This window comes from Stigmatopora nigra, chromosome 5, assembly GCF_051989575.1.
Source record: "Stigmatopora nigra isolate UIUO_SnigA chromosome 5, RoL_Snig_1.1, whole genome shotgun sequence".
NCBI lineage: Eukaryota > Metazoa > Chordata > Actinopteri > Syngnathiformes > Syngnathidae > Stigmatopora > Stigmatopora nigra.
In genome coordinates, this window is record NC_135512.1 from 11,833,922 (window position 1) to 11,858,424 (window position 24,503).

Below are 24,503 nucleotides of genomic sequence, written 5' to 3' on the forward strand. Positions count from 1 at the left end.
ATGATTCAGCTGGCCAGCCAATTGTTGGATAGACACACAACCATTCCGGCTCACACTCATACCTAGGGACATTTTAAACCAGGGGTAGGGAACCTATGGCTCGGGAGCCATATATGGCTCTTTTGATGGGTGTATAAGACTCTGCCTTTTTAAATCATAGTTTTTCTTCATTAGACTCTTCTACATGCCTACTTTCATTGATACTCATTGATTAGCAACAGTGAAATAATGTTCTTAAAAGAATTCAGCCTTTTTTTACCTTCAAAGTGATGAAATTAATCATAAATGCTCACATTTTTATGTATTTTTACTTTTAAATTCTGAGTATAGCTCTCAAGGAATACTGTTTGAAAATATGAATTGTTTATGGCTCTCTTTGTCAGAAATGTTCCTGACCCCTGATTTGGAGTGTCCAATCAGCCTACCATGCATGTCTTTGGAAAGTGGAAGAAACCCATAGCACCCATAGAAAACCCAGATAGTCCCTTGAAGAACATGCAAACTCCACACAATTGGACTGACCAAGATTTGAACCCAGACCCCCCACTGTGAGGCCGATACACTAACCACTCATCCAAAAGTCAAGTCATTGTACACAATTTCATGAACGGAAGATCATATCATGAGAAAAACTAATTATGTCCTTAATATAGTGAACAGAAGTCTTCTGTTCTCCTCCTACACAGAGTTCACCTGAAAGATGCCTTACAGGTACAGTCATCCCATTTGTCAATTTATTTATGTGCTCTGCCCACCATGGTATGCACCTTACATCAAAAGAAATGATGGGTTTCACTGAATTCCTTCTGGGCTTTCACGTGAAGGACATGTATGTGCATGTTTCCTCACCTTTTGATGTGCTGAGTCACGCACATAACACTGATGGGCCGGGACACTCCCGTAAAAGCCTCACTGAAGACACTCACGATGCATGCACGCACTATCTTCTTGACACTCCTTTTGTCTGTGTGTTCAAAGTTGAAGTACAGTTGCAATGCTAACATGTATTTCCTTGCGGCATGAGGCCAACGGTCTAGACAGATCAGAAAAGGAAATTACAAATACCGCCTCTTAGAGAAAAAACAAAAAACAAAAGCGGTTCGCTTCAATGCCATTTGCCATAGCAACATCACAGGTGGGTTTGTATTGTATTATGATGGCATGTGGTATCCAAAGAGTAAAGTTCATCACGTGTTTGTGGCTTTTGTGTTCATATCAAATATCTTTTTGAGTTTTTCAACGGTTTCAACGCAGCTGAGGTTTCTGCATGGAAAACTTCCCCCACTTCCCGCTCTGACAAACACACTTTTACTTAGAGTAGGAAAATCCTCAAATCTGTGCTGACGTAAAGCTTTCAGGAATCACCAATGACCACCCGCTTGCTATGAGAGAAAAAAAATTCCATCCGGAGTTGCACACGGTGAATCAGCGTCTCTCAACAGCCCACCCTCAGAAGCATAGGTCAACCATAAACATACAACTGTGTTCAACCAAAAGGATGTACTGTATGGCTCATTTGTTTACATGATGGCAGATAAACCTCCAAGTTGCCGCAACTGCAGGGCCCTGTCGTATAGAATGATGGTGTGTGTGTGTGTTTGTGTGGGTGTATATAGACTATGTATATACTATATAGTATATATTTATTCATTTCCAACAGAAGCGGCCTGCCGGCTGAGTGCTTAGCGCCCCACAGTTCTGGGAACCTGGGTTCAAATCCAGGTCGGTCCACCAGTGTGGAGTTTGCATGTTCTCCGGGGCCTGTGTGGGTTTTCTCCTGGTACGTAAGTTTCCTCCCTTTTACAAAAACATACATGGTAGGCTGATTGGACACTTGAAATTGCGCCTAGGTATGAGTGTGAATAGTTGTTTGTCCCCTCGTATCCTCCGATTGGCTGGCCACTGATTCAGTGAAGAGAAAGCGGTTCAGAAAATGAATGAACACCGCTAATCCTTGTCAGGGTTCCGGGGTGCTGGAGCCTATACCAGTTGACTCTGGGCGAAAGACTGATCGATTAATTTAAAAATGACACATATGTAAGTTTGCACTTCAATTATCCAACAAATGACCCTAATATTTCATTAGTCATGAAAGATGCATGCTTTATTGAAAAAAAAAAAAAAGGTTTTCAATGGTTAAACTCAGATCTGGTTGTATCCCATTTGACTTTGTGGATCATAAAGTTTATATTTTGTGAATAAATTTAAATGAATTGTGTCAATCTGTCGTTGAAATTGATTTTTTACTCTTTATATATATATATATTAGCATTTGTAGTGAGATGCTGAACAACACAATGAATATTGCTTTTATTAACAAAAATTTTAAAATCACAATGATGCTGGCAACCTGTTCAAAGTCTCCCCCAATGATGACAATTTCTACAACATGCTTTTGTATTTGTCTTTATTACTATGATTGTCGTTTGAATCTATATTTTGAATCTGTATATCTGGGTAATTATAAAGGTAAAGGTTGATTGTTTTTATGACATATCTGCAAGGTGTGAGCGCTCTCGAGCGGTCACTGTCAGGACTGCTTGCAGTTTAAGATATTGACCACAAGAGGCAATAGCGTACAATGCTGAACCAAAAGCCACACAAAGAAGGAGAGATTGTCAGGAGGCTTCCTGCTTGACAGTTGATTGCGAAAAGGCCGGAAATTAAGCTTCCACATTAGCGCTCTTTGATAATCCAAAAAATCGCCCCTCTACTTCAATTAGCGAAATGTCGAAGAATGTTATGTCTGCCCGCTTCAGGCGAGTGGACGTGGATGAATACGACGAGAACAAATTTGTAGATGAAGAGGACGGAGCGGAGAACCAGCTGGGTCCCGACGAGGCGGAGGTGGACTCCCTCGTCAGACAATATCCTTTTATTTTGTATTATCTTGCATTTTTTTAACACGTAAAGCAGACTGTCGAAATACTTTGCTTCTATTTCACTGTAAAATCTATTCGAAATTCGCTTTGGTTTCGTTAAGGGAGTTGGTTCCATTTCTTCCGGTTTGGGCGTCTACGAATGAGGCCATTCACTGCCTAGACTTGCCTGATAGTCACATTCCAGGGATTTCTGACCCAGCTGAAGCCAGTTTCCTCCCCCATTGCCTTTAAAACATTAATTCTCGAAAAGCGAGTGACTACTAAAAAAATATTGTTTTATGCGTAAATAATGCGCTGATGCGTTTTTACGCGGTCCAAATCGTTTGCTACATTGCAAAGCCTTAGCTAATGTTTGGATGAATGACCATATAAGGTATTGAAAGTGCGGCACTTCCTTATTGTAAAAGGGATAAACCCCACCCACTACCCATTTCCGCCTATCAAAGGAAAGATGCGTTGCTTTAAATTAGATGTTTGGCCTTTTTAGTTCCAATCTTATAGAAACCAGTGAACATTATTTAATTTACAACAACAACAAAAACATCTATCATGTGTTGCAGGCTCATTTAGCTTTTAAGTATGTCATCCTTAATTTAGATGCTGCACAGGTGATAACATGGCAGCTCTCCAAGCTGTTCTGAAGAACCCACCAATCAACACCAAGAATCAGAACGTCAAGGTGGGTTTTGGTTCTCCTCTTCATTTTGGCATCCAGGCGCAATGTTTGCATTTTTATTCACTTTTCCCCTATTTGTCATTAGGACCGCGCAGAGAATTTAGTGCTGAAAGTGCTCAGTGCGTTCAAGAGCAGCGACATCGAGAAAGGAGTTCAGTCACTGGACAAAAACGGAGTGGACCTGCTGATGAAATACATTTACAAAGGCTTTGAGAGACCATCGGAAAACAGCAGCGCTGTCCTCCTACAGTGGCATGAAAAGGTACATTTTCACTCAAGAACATTAGAACTTGTTTAGATGGAGTATGATTGCCTGGCTCACCTAAACTACTACAACTTTTGAATTTATATAAAACCAATTAACGTATTTTCCGCACTATAAGGCGCACGGCATTATAAGGTACACTACATTATAAGGTGCACCTTCAATGAATGATATATTTTAAAATTTGTTCTTCACAAGACACATCCATTTTAAGGTAAACCGCATAATAAGGTGCATCAATAGCTAAAACAGTCCAGATAGGTTAGTCAAACTTTATTAAAATATTACAAATCAGCTTTCTGATGACTCCATTTACGCTCAAAATTAATAAATGTTTTATTATTTTCTCCAAAGTAAAGTACTAGTGTTTATCTTTTAACAGCAGCAAGGTATAAAAGGTATAATTATTGCAACATTTATATCTCCTTCATTCAGTAAACATGTAAAAACATTCTGATGCTGTTTATTGTACATTAAATGTTAGTGCATTCACAACATAGTAACACTCGTATAACTTTTTATTTTCTTCACTGTTGAGTCCTAGTAGCAAGAGTGGCTTTCGCTTACGAGTTTTAGCGTTGCTATTCAAATTTTTATGAACTTAAAAAAGAATATATTTTATATTTCTTTTTAAATTATTAATAGCGGGGAAAAAATCGAGAAGTAGTGACTTCACGATAAGTGAAGACGCAATAATCGAGGGATTACTGTACTAAAAATAATTCTCGGGTATTACCACCTGAACACTTGTTAGCAGTTTTGAGGGAATATAATAAATGTATGATACGAATAATTTTCCCTTTACTCTTCTACCAAGCACATTCCGTCTACTGGCTAACTGCTACCAAACAGGCAACAATAAGTCTGCAATTCATTTTTATTTAGGCCTGATACAAACCAATAATCAAATGTATACATGCCTAGAAAATAGCTATACTCAATTGCCTTTAGATCCATCCACAAATAATAGAGAAATAGCCATTTTTAATCTGCAATTTCTGCAATTAATCACACCTGAGGAAATATTAAATACACAACTAATGGACTATCAAAGTAGTTGACAAGTATTTTGATAGTAGATTAAAGATTTTGTTAAAGTTATTACCCTTTTTTTCTAGAGCAATTTATAATCTGAAAATGATGGTAATTTCATCCAAGATGTCTGTTGACTCTTGTTAAGTGAAGAATCGTTTTGTGTATATTTTCAGGCGCTGGCCGCCGGTGGAGTGGGCAGCATCGTGCGAGTACTGACAGCCAGAAAGACAGTCTAAATGCGGAGCACATGTTTAAAAAAAAAAAAAAAAAAAACAATATAAAATGGACTACATGGAAAACCAGATGAGTGAAACGGATAGGATTGTGTCGAATCAAATCGGTCGACTAGATCTTACCTGCATCACATTAGGTTCGATCAGAAATTGGAACATTTATCCACGTTGCTCAAAATCATCATTGTCACAAAGTGCACACGTATTGCCCCCACCTTTACCCCATTCGTGTTTTGGGAGTTCTTTAACTGGGAGTAACGACCCTCAATAGTTCTTGTACATCTTTCCACAAAAATATGTTCTTTTTTTTTTCGTGTTCTAACCACCTCATGACCAAATTTCAACTTCATTGAAATGTTTGAAAAGATTTTCAACAAAATCAGCATTCGTGCTTTTTGAGAGACCAATATGTGATCAATATTTTGACCTACGTGTGTAAACACAAATTGTCAATTTAAGGAAAAAAAATAATAGGGGCTTTGTCCCTTTTTGATGTTCTTGTATATTTTGTGTTCTTTAAATTCAAATACAATGTACATCAATTTGTCTTTTATTTACATTATTATCCCCAGCATTTTGTGTCGTCTGCCTTATTAAGCAGAGGTGCCAAACGAAGCAATTAGATAACTTGTCTTTTCATAAGAATGACTTAGAAGCATTTGTATATGAGACGGTAAGATACCATGGACAGAAAATACAACAATTGAAGTGCAGCAACCTTTTTTTTAGAGGCAGCAATGCATTCCCTCTACAGTTTTGCATTATTTCCAATCACTGACGCTTAAAGCTTCCTCATTTTTCCACCAAAGCGTCGCTACACTTGACTTTATTTTCATTCTTACAAATGGAGTCATAATAGCTTAGTCATGTCATCAAGGTGGTTATGCATCAAAACATGTTAGATGCAATTTCTAATGCAGTATAAGGCTGTTTTGACATGAGCAGAACTACATAGATTCTGTTTCATGTATTTCTAGTTGCTGGGTGAGGAGTTAAGGAAACATACCAAACTGATGTAAAAACAAAAAAAAAATGCCTTATAAAATATTCCTTTTTTATGTTTGTGCTTTTTGACAAAAGAAAAATAAATAAATGGTATGAATGCTGGATGAAAACTTTTTTATTGACTGTTTTTGGCCCACTTATAACAGGACAGGCTCGACTTTCAGCATTAGCTTCGATGGCGATAGAAAAGAAGGAAGAAAGAAAGGAGGATGGATATTGTGCAGTTAAAAGGGATTTTCGGTGAGTAAAATATGGCTATATTCTTATATAATATTTTAATTGTATGAGGTTATTATTGATTATTTTTTGTGTGTTGTAGCTGTAGATGCAGTAGAGGTTTTATAGCCATGAAATTGTTTTTGAGGGTTGGATTGAAGGCGTCACTAGAAAATGCACGGACCGCCGGTATTTTATAGCAACTTTAAGTTTAATTCTTCCGCTTTGCAAGACATTTTGGATCATTGCATTTTGTATGGAATCATTTCTGCTAAGGCTTTTTTTTCATCACACATACATGGTTATTTTAAAAAATCCCTTACTATACTTGGTCATTTCTAAGAAAAAAAGCCTTACTATACATTGTATAGTAAATCTTTTTATCTTAAAAATGATCAAGTATAGTAATGGAATTTTATTGAAAAATGACCATGTAGACTGTAGACTGTAGAGTCAGGCTTTTAAATAAAATTACCATGTATAGTAAGGCTTTTTTTCTTAAAAATGGCCAAGTATAGTAAAGGAATCTTTCTTAAAAAATGACCATATAAAGTAAGGCTTTTTAAAAAAAAATCACCATGTATAATATTGCTGTTTTTAAAATAACCATGTAAAATAAGGCTCTTTTTTTAAGACCTTTCTATATATTTGTAGTCAAGACCTTCCAATAATGAACAAAATAAAGTGTGACTGATTTGTGGTGTAGAGGTTAAGTCACTTGACTCCCATGTGGGAGACCTGGGTTCAAATCCCGGTTGGGACACTTTTTCACTTAGTTGTTTCTGTGGACTTCCTGTCATGACACTCAAATGATTACAAAGAATAGTGTAGTCACTTGGTTGGCGCAGAGGTTAGATCACTGGACTCCCGTTTGGGAGACCTGGGTTCGATTCCCGGTTCGGACACTTTTTCACTTAGTTGTTTCTGTGGACTTCCTGTCATGACACTCAAATGATTACAATGCAAAGTGTAGTCACTTGGGTGGCGCAGAGGTTAGATCACTGGACTCCCGTCTGGGAGACCTGGGTTCAATTCCCGCTGTCGACCTTTGGCTGATCACCGAACCAAGTAGTCTGGAAAATGGAACAAGAAGAAAAAAAAAGAAAAACTTTTTAATTTTTATTAAACACTTAGTCATACATTTCAGCAAAAGGTTATATTCCGAACTGCCTTCGGCAGTTCGGAAGACACTTGATGGACCTGTATGTGCGAAAGGCGTTCTCGGGTCGGCCTTCGGCCGACCCTCGACCGCTTGCTTGGTCAGTGAACCGCCGACACCGGGAAGCGAACTCACGTTCTCTCGGTGCAAAGGCGAGTGTGCAACCCACTACACCAACTCGTGCCCCACTTATACATGGGTGTTGAAACATTTTATCCAAGGAAATGGGGTGAAACACTTAGTCATTTTTTGGACAAAATGCTTCATCCACTACTGAAGACTTATACACTTAGACACTTAGACATTAATACTTATTCTTTTAACTGAATAATATTTGGAAAACCTTTGCCTGCACTGGGATTTGAACCCAGGACATCAGGGGTGGTAGACTGATGACTTATCCACTGGGCCACCACCCGGTGAGAGGAAGTGGTAGTACTTCTACTTTTACCTCTTTCATTTACCTGAAACACTTAGTCATTTTTTTGACTAAATGTTTCATCCACCACTGAATACTTATTCAGTTAGACACTTAGACATTAATACTTAATTCTTTTAACTGAAGAATATTTGGAAAATCTTTGCCTGCACTGGGATTTGAACCCAGGACCACAGGAGTGGGAGGCTGATGACTTAACCACTGTGCCACCACTCTCTGAGAATATTTGGTAGTACTTATACTTTTACCTCTTTCATTCACCAGAATAATAGTGGGAAAACCTTTGCATGAACTGGGATTTGAACCCAGGACCACAGAGATGAGAGACTGATGACTTATCCACTGGGCCACCACCCACTGAGAGTCTGTAGTAGTATCTGCAGTTTTACCTCTTTCATTTACCTGACTAATAGTGGGAAAAATCTTTGCAAGCACTTGACCCCAAGACCAAAGAGGTAGAAGACTGATGACTGATCCACTGGGCCACAACTCTACAGGATTATGCAGTAGTATTTGTTGTTTTGTCTCTTTCCACTCCCAGATCATACTTAGTACTTTATGGTACCTTCAAGTGGGGAAAATTAGGTAAGCAGAGCAAAGCAGGATTTGAACCCAGGTCCACAGAGGTGTGAGGCCAATGACTTAGTCACTGGACCAAAGGTTCCCAAAAGTAAGCAGTAGTATTTATTGTTTTGTCTGTTACAATTATGTACTTGCATTTTCAATTTCCATCAGTGTAAAGTACTGATACTTATGACCGAGGTAACAATATAATGATCACTTACAAATACGAGGGCAAGAATCCAAACAAATAAATAGCTAAGAGTCATTTTTTCTTTTAATTCTACTTTCCCAATAGTCCCGCCCATTGTTCTTAGTTGATCCTCAATGTATCCCAGTGGTATTTCAAAAGGAGTAAGTAACCAAACCTTTATTTTTTTATGGCGTTCAAAGTGCTCTCAGTAAGGGTAGGCCGAGACGGCCATGTAAACGATGAAAGTTGTCTGGTATTCGATGCTTCCGTCTTCACTGTAAGAGAGGGCCTTCACCTTCATGCGGTACGTGTGAGGCTCTCGCAAAGCTCGAGTCGTAAACAGCACCCCCTTGAAGTTCTCATCTCGAATGGCGAAAGGTAACGTAACGTCCTCATCCACGACAAGGAAAGTGGTACGAGGGTGCATCACTCCGTCTTGCGTGTACGCCACCAGTCTGATGAGGTCTTGGTTGGCAGCGATGCCGAAGGGAAGGGACAGGAGCTTGTACTCGAGAGCGTAGGGGCTCAGAGCGCATTCAAGGTCGTTTAGTGGACAGTTTTTCAGGCAGAACCTGAAACATATTGAGGACTTTTTACAATTCTTCTTAAAGATGATAATGAATACAGTTAAGGATAATTTTTTTTGTTAAAAACGGCAATAAGTACAACAGATTTGAAAGAAAATCAGAGGCCCGGAATTGCTGTATTTTACGATTCTAAGTCATACCTGAGTATAAGTCGCACTAGCCAAAGAATGCACATTGTAAGGGAAACAAATGTTAAAAAAGTCGCACTGGAGTATAGGTTATATTTCTGAGTGGAATTATTTTTTAACGGATCAAAAAATAAGAAGAATGTATACACTAATGTAAGGAATAAGAGACGAAATAGGCACCTTTTAATGTTAACATATCAAAAGCTGTTTTTGGATAGCTAGCCTAAAAAACAATATAAGATGTTGGTAGTCTAACAAAATAATCATAATAATAATAATAATAATAATAATAATAATAATAATAATGATAATAATAAATAAAAGCCACACATAAGTCACACGTGATTATAAGTCAAACTATAGTGCGGAAAATACACCCCCAAATAAATTAAAAACGTGAATAGAAAAAAAAAAGAATAATATACATATATTTGCAAACTATGCCCATAGTAATTTATTCTCATCCAATACTGATTATCCCTGATAAGTTCAAGTAAAAGGTATAATATAAAACTTTGTAGTGAATGTGTATTTACCCTGAATTAGGTTCTCTCTGGTAGTTTGGTGGACAAGGTGTGTCAATACATTGGTAACCTCCTCTCATGTTGAAACACATGCGGTTGGCTCCACATTGGATGTTCTGCTCAAGACACTCGTCAATGTCTGGAAAAACGACAGGTAACTTATGTTAAAGTGTCTTTTTTAAAATGCAGTGGGCTGGGTCTAAATCCTAAAATAAACAACAACATTCAAACTACATCAGTGATAAAGAATCGAAGTCCTCACCTTGGCATGTCTTGCCATTGGTCATGAGGTGGTAACCAGCTGGGCAAAGACACCTGTGGCTCCCAGGTGTGTTCATACACTCGTGCTGGCAGGAATCGCGCACCTCACACTCATTAATATCTAAACACAAGAAGCACATCATTAACATCGAGAGTGGTACACAATATTGCCCTTTCTACACACACTTTGTAAACAAAATCCTAGAATAACTTTTTGCTATAATGAAGTAAAATGTCATTCAACATTACCAAATCTATTAGTTTGATTTATCTATTTAATAAGGGACAAAACATATTAATGAACATATATATGAAAATAAATATGCAAGATTGTAGTCTGGACAGGAGACACACCCCAAATTGGTGGCCAGCCAATTGGAGGGCACAAGGGAATGGAAAACATTTATGCTTACATTCATCCCTAAGAGCAATTTACCGCACAAGGTGTGAAAGTGGCGGCCTGGGGGCCGAATCTGGCCCATCAGATCATTTTGTGCGGCCTGAGAAAGTAAATCATGAGTGCCAACTTTATCTTTTAGGATCAAATTCAAATGAAGATAATGATTGAGATCCTGATTTTACCTTTTAAAATCAATAATTTCAATTTTTTTTAATCCATTTTTTTGCTTTTTCTTTTTTTTTAGTTGAAAAAGCATTTTGTAAAATCTAAAAATAAATATATAAAAATATTTTCTGTATTCCACTTTAATATTGAACATAATTTAGCAAAAAATGTTTCCTTTTGAAATAAAAACAGATGACTAAAAGACGTTTTCCCATACTAAAAAAACAATTTCAAATAAACACTGTTTTAGGTCTATAAAAACTGAATATTTAGGGCTTTTGACCCATTTCTTTTAATCAGATTAAAAAAAAAAACTAAAATGGTCCTGCCTATATGAATTCGAGTTGACATTAATGCGAGTTTGATTGTCCAACCAGTCAACCCTGCATGTTTTTCAGTACCCGGAGAAAACCCACACAAGCCCAGGGACAACATACAAACTCCACACAGTGAAGACCCACCTGGAATCACACCCTCGACTCCAGACAGGCTTACCACAGTCCACCGTAGCACCCAGTCTAAACCAATAATTTCCAAACGGAAGCAAATACTCCTAATTTCTCCTGCCTAAACTCCATATTTACCTAAACAATGACCATCTTTGGACACAAACCCGTCTTGACAGACTTGGTTGGAGTGGATGGGCACTCCTCTGCGGCTACGGCCCCTTTCGAGGCCGCGAATGTCCGCGTTGTAGGAATGATAGCTGTGGGAAGCCACATTGTGGTAGAGGCGGCGGAAGGGATGGCGCTCGGGATGGGACTGCGATGTTCGGAAGCCGTAAGAGTAACTCTCGAAAGTGGGCAGGCGCTCAAGCCCGGCACAAGACTTGCCGTCCCCCAGCAGGTAGCTTCCCGGTGGGCAGATGCACCTAAAGCTGCCTTGAGTGTTGATGCAGCGATGGGCACAGGGCAGTGGATTCCGCTCACATTCATTCATATCTGGCCGCAGCACAAAGAAAGACCAGCACCAGAGGAATAGGAAAAGTAATAAAGATAGTAATAGGAATTAAGACAAGAGAAAAGACAAAGGGGACAAAAAGACAAATGGGGAGAGGTGAGGATGGAGGGATATAATCAGTTACCTCACTATAAGCCAATACATTCTGTGGCCACATGAAATGTATGGAGCTTCAATACAGAAAAGAGTAAGATTGCTGCTTTTATTTGCAAATTATTATTTACAATTGAAGACAAATTAGCCATTCAAAGTATCAATTATATTTGGCAAAATATGAGGAAAAGGGCAGAATTGGACAGGAGAGAGACAGAATACAATGAAAAAGATGTTAAAGATGTCACATGTGGCTGTGCGATGTTAATCAAGAAGCAGAGTCAAACTAGGATTTGAGCAACTAAAGGGAAAATAGGGAAAAAAGGGCAAAGTGTGGCAGCCATGAAATGAAAAGGTGCTGGTATTTCTATGCTTTAAGTCCCAATTCGGATGCCATTGAATCTCCATTGTATCCATTCTCTTGGAATCCAGAAACTTTTTTTTTTACTTTCAAAGTGCTGAAGTTATTCATAAATTCACACATTTTCGTGTATTTTTTACTTTTAAATTCCGGGTATGGTTCTCAAGGAATAATGTTTGAAAATATGAATTGTTTATGGCTCTCTTCGTCAAAAATGTTCCCGACCCCTGCTCTACAGTCTAAAGTCTTGAAGCAAGCAGTGAGACAACATGGTTACTTATGAAAGTAACCATAACCTCTTTGAACAAGATGGCAGACAAAAGCACAATTATTCTATTCGTGTGTTTAACAGACTTTGCTGGCAGACATACAAAAAAAAGCTTTAGAGAAGCACAAGCAGCAAGCATAACTATTTTTTTAACATATTTGCACATAAGCAATGATAGACTAGCTCCCCAGTCTTTGTAATTGAAAACTTTTAAAGCTACCCAAGATTAATAAGTGTAAATAAGAGCCAAAGAAGAAATACGTACCAACACAGGGCCTGCCCACTCCCTGCGATCGGTAGCCGCGGGGACACATACAGTGGTAACTCCCTCTTGTATTTTCACAGATCTGGTTATATCTGCATTGGTGGGTTCCGTCTCTACACTCGTCAATATCTATGACAGAGTGTGGCATAAAATCAAAACGGCTGCCATGATGTTGGACGTTATGTTGGATGTTAACGGGAAGAAGTGATACTGACCCACACATGTCCCATTGGGACCCTTGGTCATACCGTTGGGGCACAGGTCAATGCAGTTGTAACTACCACGGGTATTTTTACAATGCTGGTCTGACCGACAAACTCTCTGTCTGCATTCATTTATATCTGAGGGGACATTTGCAAGAAAGGACATTAGTATGGATTAAACACAACTGTTATAATTAAAAGGAACATTATGTAGGATTTGGACTTCAATGGTCGTATTTTTCGGACTATAATTTGCACATGAGTAGAAGACGAACAAGCCAAAAATCATACAATGAAAAGGAAAAATATATGTAAAAGTCACTTTTTCAGGAGGACAGTTCTTTGTTGATGTTATTCTTGCATTATGTGCTAAGTTGTTGAGAAATCACTGTAGTAGTCCTCTCATTGTAGCGAAATAAACAGGTTATGTGGAGCTCGTAACCTGCCTCATTTTTTATTTTTTGGGAACTTTACTTTTGTTACCTTGCTTAAAACATTTTTTTTATTTGTGCACCCATTTAACTCCAGTGCAATTTGAAAATCTCCTGTTTTAAGACTGTAGCGTTAGGTATTTATAATTTTTCACACGACCTTTGCCAATGTTAATGTGTAGTTCATTAGCTTCTGTCTTTTCTGATTGTAATGCAACATTGGTATGATAACGCAGAATAAATCTCCAATGTGAAGCTGGCAAATCAAAGTGGAAGGGATGCTGCGCGCTTCCATAGTTTAATCCTGGTTGCAGTACCATTTTAGGTCACTAGTCATACATTATACTCTGCCAACAAAATAGCAGTTACTGAATGCTGGATGGAGAAAGAAAACACCACTTATTCACTGTAACCTATAAACATTGTTTTTTTGGATCTTGTGTATAGCCAATAAATATTTTAAAAGAACACTTACCAACACAGCGTCGGTTCCTGAGTTGAAATCCAGGTTCACATGTGCAGCGATAGCTACCGATGGTGTTGATACAGTATTGATTGCAAGAATTGGATTCTTGACACTCATTTATATCTGAGGAACAAAAATAAAGGCATATTATAAGAATTTTTTTGTTGTTGTTGTTGCTGTTGTTGTTGTACCTGTGCAACTGTGGCCATCTGCCGTTCTTCTGAAGCCACGCCCACAGCTCATAACGCATCGGTAAGAACCAATAGTATTCTCGCAGTCTTGTCCAACATGACACATGTTTACACCCAACAGACACTCGTCAATATCTGATGGGGCGAGTATTTGAGTTAAAATAGACTTGGAGATGACAAAAAAATGGATGTTCCCGGTGTTATATATGGGTAAGAGTGGTGCATACCTTGACAAGTCCTGCCGTCGGCTGAGATGGTGAGGCCACGGGGACAAGAGCAGTAGAACGTGCCCATAGCATTGTGACATGCATGAGAACAGGGGTTTCGCACTTCACACTCGTTTTCATCTGTGACACATAGACACTAGTTATCCAGTCTTATTATGTAAGGATGCAAAAATACTTGGGTGAATGAATGAATGGGTGCTATTAGGAAAGGCAAAAAAAGGAACTTTTTCTTTTTTATTTAATTTGTTTGTACGGACATTTTAGTGATTTATGTTTAACAAGAATATATATTATTATAATTTAAACCTCCGATCCATATATGTGGATACTGCATATTTCAGTTCATTTATTGTTATTCATACCTAAAATCTGTTCTTTTAGTGTAGCATATTTCCTCAAACTACCAGTGGTAATTGATAAAATACAAATGAATCCGAACAGAAATTCTTAAATAAACTACAGTATGTCTAGACCAGTGGCATCAAACACATCTTTGTCAAAGGCCTCATTGTTATTGTAGTATGTACCTAATTCAGAAGGCCAATATGCTAAGACGGTCTGGTCATGAGTGGTTAGCGCAGTGGCCTCGCAGTTCTGAGATCGAGGGTTCAATCCTAACCTTCCTGTGTGGAGTTGGCATGTTCTCCATGGGCAATTCGGTTTACTCTCACATCCCAAAAACATGCAGGGTTGTCTGATTGAACAGTCTAAATTGCCCCTAGCTTTAAGTGGACGGTTGTCCATCACCTTGTGCCTTGTGATTGGCTGACCACCGATTCAAGGTGCCTGAATTATTCTGGAATAGGCTCTATGACCGTAATTTATATTTGGGTAATGATTTCACTGCTAATACTTGGTTACACCTAAAATCACAAAACTACTTGTGATACCTAAGTATGGCAAGTGATATAGATAGATATCCTACAACCTAATCTTATGTTGCAGCAAAGATGAATGACTGCATAGTACTTTAATACTTAGAAATTTACTTTTTTATACTAAATGCAAATGAACAAAGAGTTAGAGCGGCAACAACAAAATATACCAAGACTCACCTTCACAGTATGGCCCAGCCGAAACCAAATTAAACCCATGAGGACACTGATTGCTTCGATCACCTAAAATTATAAACGTTGGGAATTTACATGTGAAGGATTTGAAAACCATATCCAAATGTAAAAGAAGCTTAATAATTTGATTACATATTTACAAATATGTTCATTAACATGACTATGACTATGTCCATTAATAGCTAACTCCTAACTCTTCATCAAAGTAATCTCTCATACCCTTGCTGATCCGAGCTTGGATGCTGTATTCCAGCACTTCTTCCATAGGGTGATACTGAGCACTGATCGCTGTGGCGTGAAGCGTCTCCACTAAGTAGGGCATCTTGCCCCTGGATACGTTATAGGAAATGGTGTGGTTCCAGGAATAGGGCACGTTCTCCCTGTCAAAGCTGAACATCCGTGTGGACAGAGCATAAAGCTGGCCTGGCCCTGTCTGGATGTAGTCCTCTGTGTAGTCCTGATAGGAAAATGGCACAAATGGATGGTAACGCATTGTTAAACATATATAGTTTCGCTGATTCTATTTGAGTGTAAAAATGAAATGTGTGGGCCCTTCCACTGAAATTAGAAGCTTATTGTAGTGTCACAATGACATATGATGGTCCCTGGAGGAAACAAGTATAGTTTTTTAATTCTTTACATATAAACTATCACTTTAGAAACCTGCCCGTCTACCCTAACATGCTTTGATAAGCAGATGTTTCAATAAAAAAAGGCCTTTTGAGACTATGTTTTTCACAATAAATACATAAGGTGCTAAGAATTATACCCAATGGTGCCAGTTTTTCATAAATGACTGAAATGAGGATAATAATTCCCACCAAAATGGATGGTTTAATAGACAAATATACCTCCCAGAATCTTTCACTATTTTTTCATATTTTATCTTTTGAATTGGCCACCAAATGGTGAAGTGGTTCTTTTGCATGACTTTGGTGCGGGCTGTGTGGGTTGGATTCCCACTTCGGTGGTTCTGTGGTTGGCTGTTACTATTTGTGCCCTTTGACTGAATTTAGTTTCTGCCGGAAGTCAACTGGGATAGGCTACAGCACCCCGTAACCTGACTAGGATAGTGAGTGTTGGAAATTGAATGAATGATCTTGAATTTCCTCAAATTTGAAGTAGAAAAATCTGACTGTTTCACTAATTCTAATCTGATTTTTCACTCTATCTCTCTTGTTGGAAAGGCTCACAAATTATTGTTAAAAATGAGAATTTGTCTTATACATATTCATCGGTATACCTTGATGCTGATGTCGAGATGTGAAGGCAACTGGAGAATTTGTCCATTTACTATTATGTCCAGTAACAAGGCTCCATCTGAGTCTAAACCCCGAGCAACGTAGGTCATTCTCAGAATCTCACCTAGGTAAAAAAAATAAAAAGCAAATAATTCACATTTCGACTTCCACTGAGGGAATTTAATGCACACAATGTTTCCAGATTGGGGATTCTAACCAAATCATGTTATTTTCCAAGAATGGTGGTGCGAGAGAATGGCTTTGGATCAGCTGTCAGGCGCATAAACCATGATGAAGATTATGCAAAATATTTATCTACCTGTAGCAAATTCCACCTGTGTTTCCCGCTTGAAGATTGCCCCAGTTAATGTGTATCCATTTGCGGCCTCTCCTACTTCGTGCGCCGTGGTCCAATATATGGGATTCAAGATGGAGATTAGCATCCTCATTGCAGGACCTTCAAGAAAATTTAGAAGAAATAACCATTTGATTTAGCAAACTGCAAACCATGGCAGTTGGAAAAATTGCTTATGTAACGAACCTACTGATCTTGGAATATTTGAAATAGATGCTTTGATGAGCTTGCTACCCGACTTCGTGTCTACCATGGTGGCATTTAGTATGGCGATGCCAAACTCGTTATTATTGATATTGCCTATAATGGTTCCTCGTGCCATTTGGGGTCCACCTAACGAGGATACAAGATTTTCAAAATGATGTTTTGGCTCAACAAATCAATAAGACAGATATAGTAGCACGCTTTACCTGGACAGGCCTCAACGTTACACCTTGATATCTGAGAGGAGTCTCCTGGGCACAGGCGGCCACCATTGCTCGGCGGTGGTTGATTACAGAGACGCACACGTGACCTTTCTCCACCTCCACAGGAAGTTGAACATTCTCCCCAAGACTGCCATGGTGCCCAATTTCCATCAACTGCAATAAGACAAAACAAATTCACCTGATTATTACAGAAAAACAGATCGATTGTCCGAAAATTTGAGATTTTTAAGGGCGGGAGCCTCGGGGGTCCACAATATGTTGATTGCCAAGGTACTATAGGTATATTGCATGACAGTTGGTTGGTTTCCTTTAGGCTTGAAAGATGCAGAGTTTATACCACCACGTTGCGATGTGCAGATGCGGAATGCTCACATTGCAGGATGTTTTATTTTGATTATTTACATGTTTTTTTGGAAAGCGCATATCCAGCTCATTAATGCGTGCATTAGGTTTTATTTTGTGATGAGCTGACAGTCTCGCCTAACATAAATGAGCTGAGACAGTTGCTCGTTAAGTGATATGTTGATCTTGAACACTTCAAACGTGTGCCACAGTTTTGGTGGTGGTGTGACGGGAGTTATCTCGGCTTTTCTCACTCCAAACTCGGTGCAGAGCGAATGTGAGTATTTTAAGGTCATCACTTTTGTCTATATCTTGTGCCGGTTTATGAACACTCCCACATGGACATCTGTGGTTAAGCAACATACATCAACATAAGTTGTAAGGATAAATACGTATAGGTGTGGGCACCCCTATGAACATAGACAACTGCTGATCTTTGTCGTTGGCCGGGGAAAAAAAATGGTAGAAAGCTCCTAGAAAAATAGGTCTTGAGCAAAGAAAGTTTGAACACACTGGGCCTTGACCATACTTGATTTAAGAGACAAACACACACCAGGACACGTGGCTGTGTTGCATCTCTGAATTTGTGAGTCGGCGCCTGCACATGCTCTGCCACCATTGGCTGGACTGGGGTTGTCACAAGTCCTATAGCGCCGCATCTGTCCCCCATTGCACGTCTTGCTGCAAGTTTCCCAGCTGTTCCATGGACTCCAGTTCCCACTGACTGAAGGACAGAATGTCACACAAATGAAAAGATGGGACTGTCACACATATATACATAACTTAACTGGATAACTCACTTGGGCAGGGGTCACTATTACAAAAGTCAATGTGTACATCATTGCCTTGACATGTCCTGCCACCATATTGCGGGGAGGGGCTGGCACAGAGGCGTGCTCTCTGTCTGGTACCTCCCCCACAGGAAACGCTGCAGGCTCCCCAGCTCACCCATGATGACCAATTTCCATCCACTAGTCAATATATTCATTAGATAAGTTAGATACCATTCTGAACAGCAATTTCACTATGACATATTACCAATCAATCAAAGTATCAACGAGTCAATCTAGAATTGGGGGACATTTTGGATTAAAAATGCAAAGTAAGCCTTCACATTTCAGATTTTTTGCTACATATTCATTAATAATAAACTATAAAAGGCTTGATTATTTCATCTTACAAATGACACTAGTTCTCTGAACAATTAAATTTAATCTGAAACTGCATGTTTTCATATTTTGAACTTTGTTTTTTTTTTTAAATTTGAAGGTTGAGATGTAAAATGTCCTCTAATTCTAGAACGACCCTACTAATTTATAGTTGTATACAATAAAACAAAACAAAAAAGAGAGTGCTTACAAGGACATGGTCTCTCCTTGCACACTTGTGTTTGTGTGTCTGTGCCTTCACACGGTGACCCATCAAACGCTGGAGGGGGATTGTTGCACAGACGGATTCTTGACTGCATCCCCTTTCCACAGGTCTCGCTGCATGGGCTCCAGGGTAGCCAAGGACCCCAGCCACCAGCCACTGAATCAGTGCAAACAGAGTAAACAATTCAATAAAGGCGTACAGCATTGTTAGAATGACTCTTCATTTTACACATAAAAAAATCATATCAAACCAAAATGTAAAATTGGCGTATCATTAACTTTGTGAAAGTGACTATATGACCTTATGTGACAATCCAAAAAGGCAATTTTTTTTAGGAAATTGCGCAGGAATCCTTTGAATTCTGAGCGTTAAACTTTTTTGATTTTGATGTACTTTGTGTTGCATAAACAGTCACTTTAGGTCACAAGTGTGAAGATGCGAAAAAGGTCCAATTTTATAGTAATGGGTTGAAAGAATATAAATGGACAATTGGAAGTGAATGAGAAAGAAAAAAAATGGCGGAATTATACATTATATTATATCATTTGGTAAAAGCATTATTTCCATCAGTAAAATATCTATTTTACCTGGACAAGGTCGAACACTGCACATGATGACATCCAGCAACCTTCCTTCACATGGCCTCCCACCATACTGAGGTGGGGGGTTGGAGCAGGTCCGCACCCTTGTTCTGTTACCATGACCACATGTACGAGAGCACTCCTCCCACAAAGACCACTCTGACCACTTGCCATCAACTAAAATATGAAATACACAAATCAAACCACACATGTATTGTTACATTCATAACATCAACCATCACCAGCTGTAAATCCTCACCCGGACAAGGCTTTCCGTGACAATTGCGTATCTCCGTGTCTAATCCGGTACAATGGCGTCCTCCATTGGCAGGAACGGGGCTGCTACATTGTCTCTGTCTTTTCTGAGACCCAATCCCGCATGTTAAACTACAGGGACCCCACGTGGCCCATTCAGAGTAGCCTCCATGAACTAGAAAATAAAAGTCATAATTGTCACATTTTTGGGATTATATATGAGGATGATTACAATCAGAAACTTACCTTGAACAGTCAACCCAACTCGAACCAGTACTGAGCCTAGAGGGTTTCTTGCCACACATTCATATTCGGCTGTGTCCTCTTTTTGGGCACTTTTTACCCTGAGAGACCCATTGGATAGAGTGGAGAAGTGGTCGCTGTCCAAAAGAGGACTTCCTTGGCGCGACCATTCTATTACAGGGATAGGCTCACCGTGCGCCTGGCAGTTGAGGATAGTTGTAGAGCCAGCATCCACCACTCTTGTTACAGGCTCCACTGTAAAGGTGGGTGCACCTGGGAAATCAAAAATATGCAAGGGGTCTTCAAGGCACATGATTCGTTGGGTAAATCCAGCAAATTACTTAAAATGAGAGGCTTACTCTGCAAAGTCAGCGTAACACTTCTTTCCACAACACCTGCATCATTTGTTGCCACACAAACGTAGTTGCCTGCATCTTCAGTCTGCAATTTTCAATTAAAATCCATCTAGTGTTATGTGAACAACTTTGCACATATCTGACATCTGCTACAATGATCCAAAGTGCTTCCCTACCACAGTGCCATAGATGGCCAAAGAACCATTGTCCAATTGGCGGATGCGGTTGTTAATGTGCAGGTTGACTCCATTTTTGCTCCACTGGATGGTGGGAAGTGGATCTCCCCGAACGTCACAATTCAGGATAGCATTGCCTCCCAGAGGTTCAATTCGATTGGAGTAAAGGTCTCCATCAATGATTGGCGGCTCTGAATGTGCAAGTGGAAAAAAAGTTAGACCAAAACGTCAAACCTGGAACTTTGTGAGGAGGATAAATATCTTCTTACCTTTAACGTGGACAAAGCCCAAAGACTTGATGTTTCCAACAGAGTTTTCTGCCACACAGGTGTAAGTACCGGAATCTTTTTTACTCACTTTCTCTATCACCAACTCACTGCGGCCATTCATGGAATCATAGTGAACTACAGCAACAATACATAGAAGAGAATGATAGGAAACTGTTAAACGATAGTGAAACAAAACAAGTGAACTGAATTATAAAACGTTTAGTATAAAATCCACTCTTCCCACATGTGTAAACTCATAATGTGCAACTTATTTGCTACTATAGGCATCAAATGCATTTTAATTTGTAGGGCAAACAGTCAAAATGGGTATTCCACCATCTCTTTAAACTACTTGTAGGAACATGTTTATTTTCATGAAACTTTAACTTTTTCCTATGTCGTGTCATCTTAATAATGAAAAATGTCACCTGGCATTATTTTGTTGTTGAATGTCCATGTGATCCTTGGTATTGGGACACCACTGACTCCACAGTGCAGCAGTAGGCGTTCACCCTTGTTGAGTGAGACATCTCCAACCAACTGAGTGAAGGCAGGGTGAGTATGTACGGAGAGGATCACCGTCTTACTATCATAACCCAATTCGTTGGTGGCAACACATGTATAACTGCCTGCATCACCAGGCTGATGGTGAAAAGGGATGGAGATGATTATTTATCAAGTGAGAAATTCAATTATACACAGGGTAGACAAATGTATCGCTAAATGCTGAAATATAGGCCTCACCTGAGCAGTATCAATAACCAGTTCTCCAGAGGGCAAAATGGTGTACTCCCCATTCTCTTCACCTAATGGAACATCTTCCTTCTTCCAGGAGATGGTCGGTTGAGGAACACCCTTCGCTACACAAACCAGCTGGGCATGACTACGTTCCACCACAACTACTTCCTGTTCTAAGTCAAGAATGGAGGGGGGAACTGGGAAGAGGCCATTTATTGATGATCAGTAAGGTATTTGACAGTTACAAGACAAGTATCGTGAGCAGCTGTTTACTTTCACAAAAACTCACCCTGCACCGTCAGGCTCATCTCCAGCTTCGCGGTTCCTGCAGGATTGGCAGCAGTACAAGTGTATCTTCCCGTATCGCTCGACTGGATGAAGGCGACCTGTAGGGAGCCTGAACTGAGTACTCGCTGCCGTACAGATTCCCCCAGAGGTTGCCCATCTTTGAGCCATGTGACTGAAGGGCGAGGAATGCCATCCGCCCGACATTGCAGCGTCACGGATGAGTCCACAGGAGCCAAGTATTTTTGGGTTTCTGAGTTGATGACTGGAGGCACTGGAAAGAGTCAAAAATACTAAAATCAAATTTCCTTAAACTGATTACAAATTATTTTTTTAAACAAATAAGGGAACAGTGGGGAAAAGTAAGTGATCAACAAATATTCCACACTATAAGGCGTAACTAAGACGAAATTGCATTCAGCACAGATCCATCTAGTTGATGTATAACACAACTCCTAGCCAGTACTACTATTACAGCTCCAGCTAATGGATGCATAACACAATCCCCTACTACTACTACCACTTGCGCCACCACCACGTCTTATAATTAGGTGCACCTTACATATGAGACGGATTTTAGGACAGGCCATTTATTGAATATGCCTTTTTCTCCAATGGGTCTTTTAGTGCAAAAGATACGGTCAGTATATATTTTGTTTTCAAGTCACCAATGGTCTGCGATTGACTCCAAGTTTGTTTAATATCGTATGCAATAACATTATGTTTAATATCCCAATTTAAAATGTATGTTGTGTTTGACCGTATCTTGTTTTATCAGTAAATGTGTCTGTTTCTAGATTATTTTTCCTCACAAAACATACGTTTTCACATCTTGTTAAGAACTTGACTGTGACTTACCCAGTACTTTGAGTTTGGTCTTTCCTAGGGCTGTACCTGCTGGGTTTTGAGCTACACAAATATAAGTTCCAGAGTTGGCCAGAGATGCTTTGGTGATCTGTAGACTTCCATTAGGTAGCACTGCGAAACTTTCACCTATTTAAAAACACTGGTTGTTTTACAAGTAACCACAAACAATTGCTTCCAAACACACACACATGAGAAAAAATGGTTACCAGTGGTATGTATATTAATGCCCTCCTTCTGCCAGGTTACCGTGGGGCTTGGTGAGCCTGTGGCACTACAGGGCATCACGATGGGATTATTGAGAATCACCTCCAGGCTGGATGGGTGGGAATGGATCACAGGAAGCTCTAAGGAAAACACAACCTCATTGTAGGATATATGTAAAAGGGAACGAGTTGTATCTGAAGATACTTCAAAGCTAACTGAAACACAAAAGCCTATTTTCTTACCTTGCACCGTGAGTTGCACATGGCGGTGAGTGGCGCCTGCAGCATTCTTAGCTGTGCATGAGTACCGTCCAGCGTGGCTAAGGTCAACTGAGTTTATATTTATTTGACCTGAACACAATGCAATGAACCAATACAGCACAATTAATCATTGTTCTACAGTACGATCACCAAATCGAAGTGCGCCTCCTCTTCTGTAAAAATAGGGTATGAAGAAGTTGTTAAAAACACTAACACTGACCTGTTTTCAAGATATGGTATCCTTGTCCCTGTTTGGCCAGTTTGATGCCATCTTTGCTCCAGTGAATGGTGGGATGTGGGACACCTGATGCAGTACAAGCGATGAACACTGGGGACGATCTAGTGACGACCAGGTCTGTGGGTTCATCTGCGATTGATGGAGGAACTGGGAAAATAACAGCAGGTATACAGATCATCTCTCATCTCATTTTCTGAACCGCTTTAGGGTCGCAAGGGGTGCTGGAGCCTATCCCAGCTGACTCCACGCCAGAGGCGGGAGACACTGTGAATCAGTAGCCAGGCGATCGCAGGGCACAAGGAAACGGACAACCATGCACTCTCACACCCATACCTAGGGGCAATTTAGAGTGTCCAATCAGCATACCATGGAAGGTTTTGGAAAGTGGGAAGAATCCAGAGTACCGAGAGGAAACCCACGCAGGACTGGGGAGAACATGCAAACTCCACCAAGATGCACATGACCTGGATTTGTTTGAGAAATTAACTGTAATTTCATGAAAAATGTGTGCTGTATGAACATTTACATAGATTACATAAAAGGAATTATGTTGTCACTCACCATGCACAGTGAGATTGATAGCCCTGGAATCTTCTCCTGCCTCGTTCGACACAACACACTCATACAAAGCTGTGTCCTCCACTGTGGGTGCTATCACTACCAGAGAACCTGACAAGAGTAACCTACAAATAACAAAAAAGGGAAAAGAATTAGCCTGAATGTGCACAAAACAAAGCTATTTGTAGTTAGGCATTCGTAGATTTCTTTGGTACTTCTTTAACTACCTGGTTTTTACAAAAAAATTACACCAGCGTGCTGGTTGTGTTAAAGACAAACTTTCCTGCTAGGCAACAATATACTTCAGCTTTTTATTGCTTGCTTTTTTTTTTTTTTTTTTTAGAAATCCAAGACAATACATTTATCAAGTACAGTTTGGTGTTAGAATCTATCCTAGGCAACTTTGGGTAATAGGCAGAGAACACTTTAAATTAAAGGGCTCAGTGAGACAAAACAACCATTTACGCTC

The 24,503-nt window shown here is 39.6% G+C and overlaps 2 protein-coding genes across 2 annotated transcripts in view; one reads left to right on the forward strand and one right to left on the reverse strand.

Moving 5' to 3' along the window:
- Nucleotides 1–2,592: 2,592 nt before the first annotated feature.
- Nucleotides 2,593–6,206, forward strand: arpc5b (actin related protein 2/3 complex, subunit 5B). The gene is made up of 4 exons (XM_077717630.1): nucleotides 2,593–2,867; nucleotides 3,489–3,561; nucleotides 3,644–3,820; nucleotides 5,032–6,206. The coding sequence occupies exons 1-4, from the start codon at nucleotides 2,728–2,730 to the stop codon at nucleotides 5,092–5,094; spliced, it is 453 nt and encodes a 150-aa protein (XP_077573756.1). The 5' UTR covers nucleotides 2,593–2,727; the 3' UTR covers nucleotides 5,095–6,206.
- A 2,365-nt stretch (nucleotides 6,207–8,571) lies between these two features.
- hmcn1 (hemicentin 1) overlaps nucleotides 8,572–24,503 on the reverse strand; it is a 78,438-nt gene continuing 62,506 nt past the window's right edge. Inside the window, exons 80-111 of the mRNA XM_077717454.1 lie at nucleotides 24,038–24,159; nucleotides 23,459–23,623; nucleotides 23,221–23,328; nucleotides 22,981–23,118; nucleotides 22,766–22,900; nucleotides 21,912–22,181; nucleotides 21,629–21,819; nucleotides 21,313–21,526; nucleotides 20,885–21,019; nucleotides 20,616–20,806; nucleotides 20,443–20,524; nucleotides 20,087–20,356; nucleotides 19,845–20,015; nucleotides 19,592–19,762; nucleotides 18,990–19,160; nucleotides 18,431–18,601; nucleotides 18,184–18,354; nucleotides 17,271–17,441; nucleotides 17,047–17,193; nucleotides 16,825–16,962; nucleotides 16,508–16,629; nucleotides 15,484–15,721; nucleotides 15,250–15,312; nucleotides 14,195–14,314; nucleotides 13,968–14,102; nucleotides 13,786–13,899; nucleotides 12,892–13,017; nucleotides 12,677–12,805; nucleotides 11,314–11,670; nucleotides 10,166–10,285; nucleotides 9,916–10,042; nucleotides 8,572–9,236 (exon numbers count right to left, since the gene is read on the reverse strand). Of these exons, the coding sequence (XP_077573580.1) occupies nucleotides 8,870–9,236; nucleotides 9,916–10,042; nucleotides 10,166–10,285; nucleotides 11,314–11,670; nucleotides 12,677–12,805; nucleotides 12,892–13,017; nucleotides 13,786–13,899; nucleotides 13,968–14,102; nucleotides 14,195–14,314; nucleotides 15,250–15,312; nucleotides 15,484–15,721; nucleotides 16,508–16,629; nucleotides 16,825–16,962; nucleotides 17,047–17,193; nucleotides 17,271–17,441; nucleotides 18,184–18,354; nucleotides 18,431–18,601; nucleotides 18,990–19,160; nucleotides 19,592–19,762; nucleotides 19,845–20,015; nucleotides 20,087–20,356; nucleotides 20,443–20,524; nucleotides 20,616–20,806; nucleotides 20,885–21,019; nucleotides 21,313–21,526; nucleotides 21,629–21,819; nucleotides 21,912–22,181; nucleotides 22,766–22,900; nucleotides 22,981–23,118; nucleotides 23,221–23,328; nucleotides 23,459–23,623; nucleotides 24,038–24,159 (5,350 nt within the window). The 3' untranslated portion in view covers nucleotides 8,572–8,869. The remainder of the gene's footprint in view (nucleotides 9,237–9,915; nucleotides 10,043–10,165; nucleotides 10,286–11,313; nucleotides 11,671–12,676; nucleotides 12,806–12,891; nucleotides 13,018–13,785; nucleotides 13,900–13,967; nucleotides 14,103–14,194; nucleotides 14,315–15,249; nucleotides 15,313–15,483; nucleotides 15,722–16,507; nucleotides 16,630–16,824; nucleotides 16,963–17,046; nucleotides 17,194–17,270; nucleotides 17,442–18,183; nucleotides 18,355–18,430; nucleotides 18,602–18,989; nucleotides 19,161–19,591; nucleotides 19,763–19,844; nucleotides 20,016–20,086; nucleotides 20,357–20,442; nucleotides 20,525–20,615; nucleotides 20,807–20,884; nucleotides 21,020–21,312; nucleotides 21,527–21,628; nucleotides 21,820–21,911; nucleotides 22,182–22,765; nucleotides 22,901–22,980; nucleotides 23,119–23,220; nucleotides 23,329–23,458; nucleotides 23,624–24,037; nucleotides 24,160–24,503) is intronic.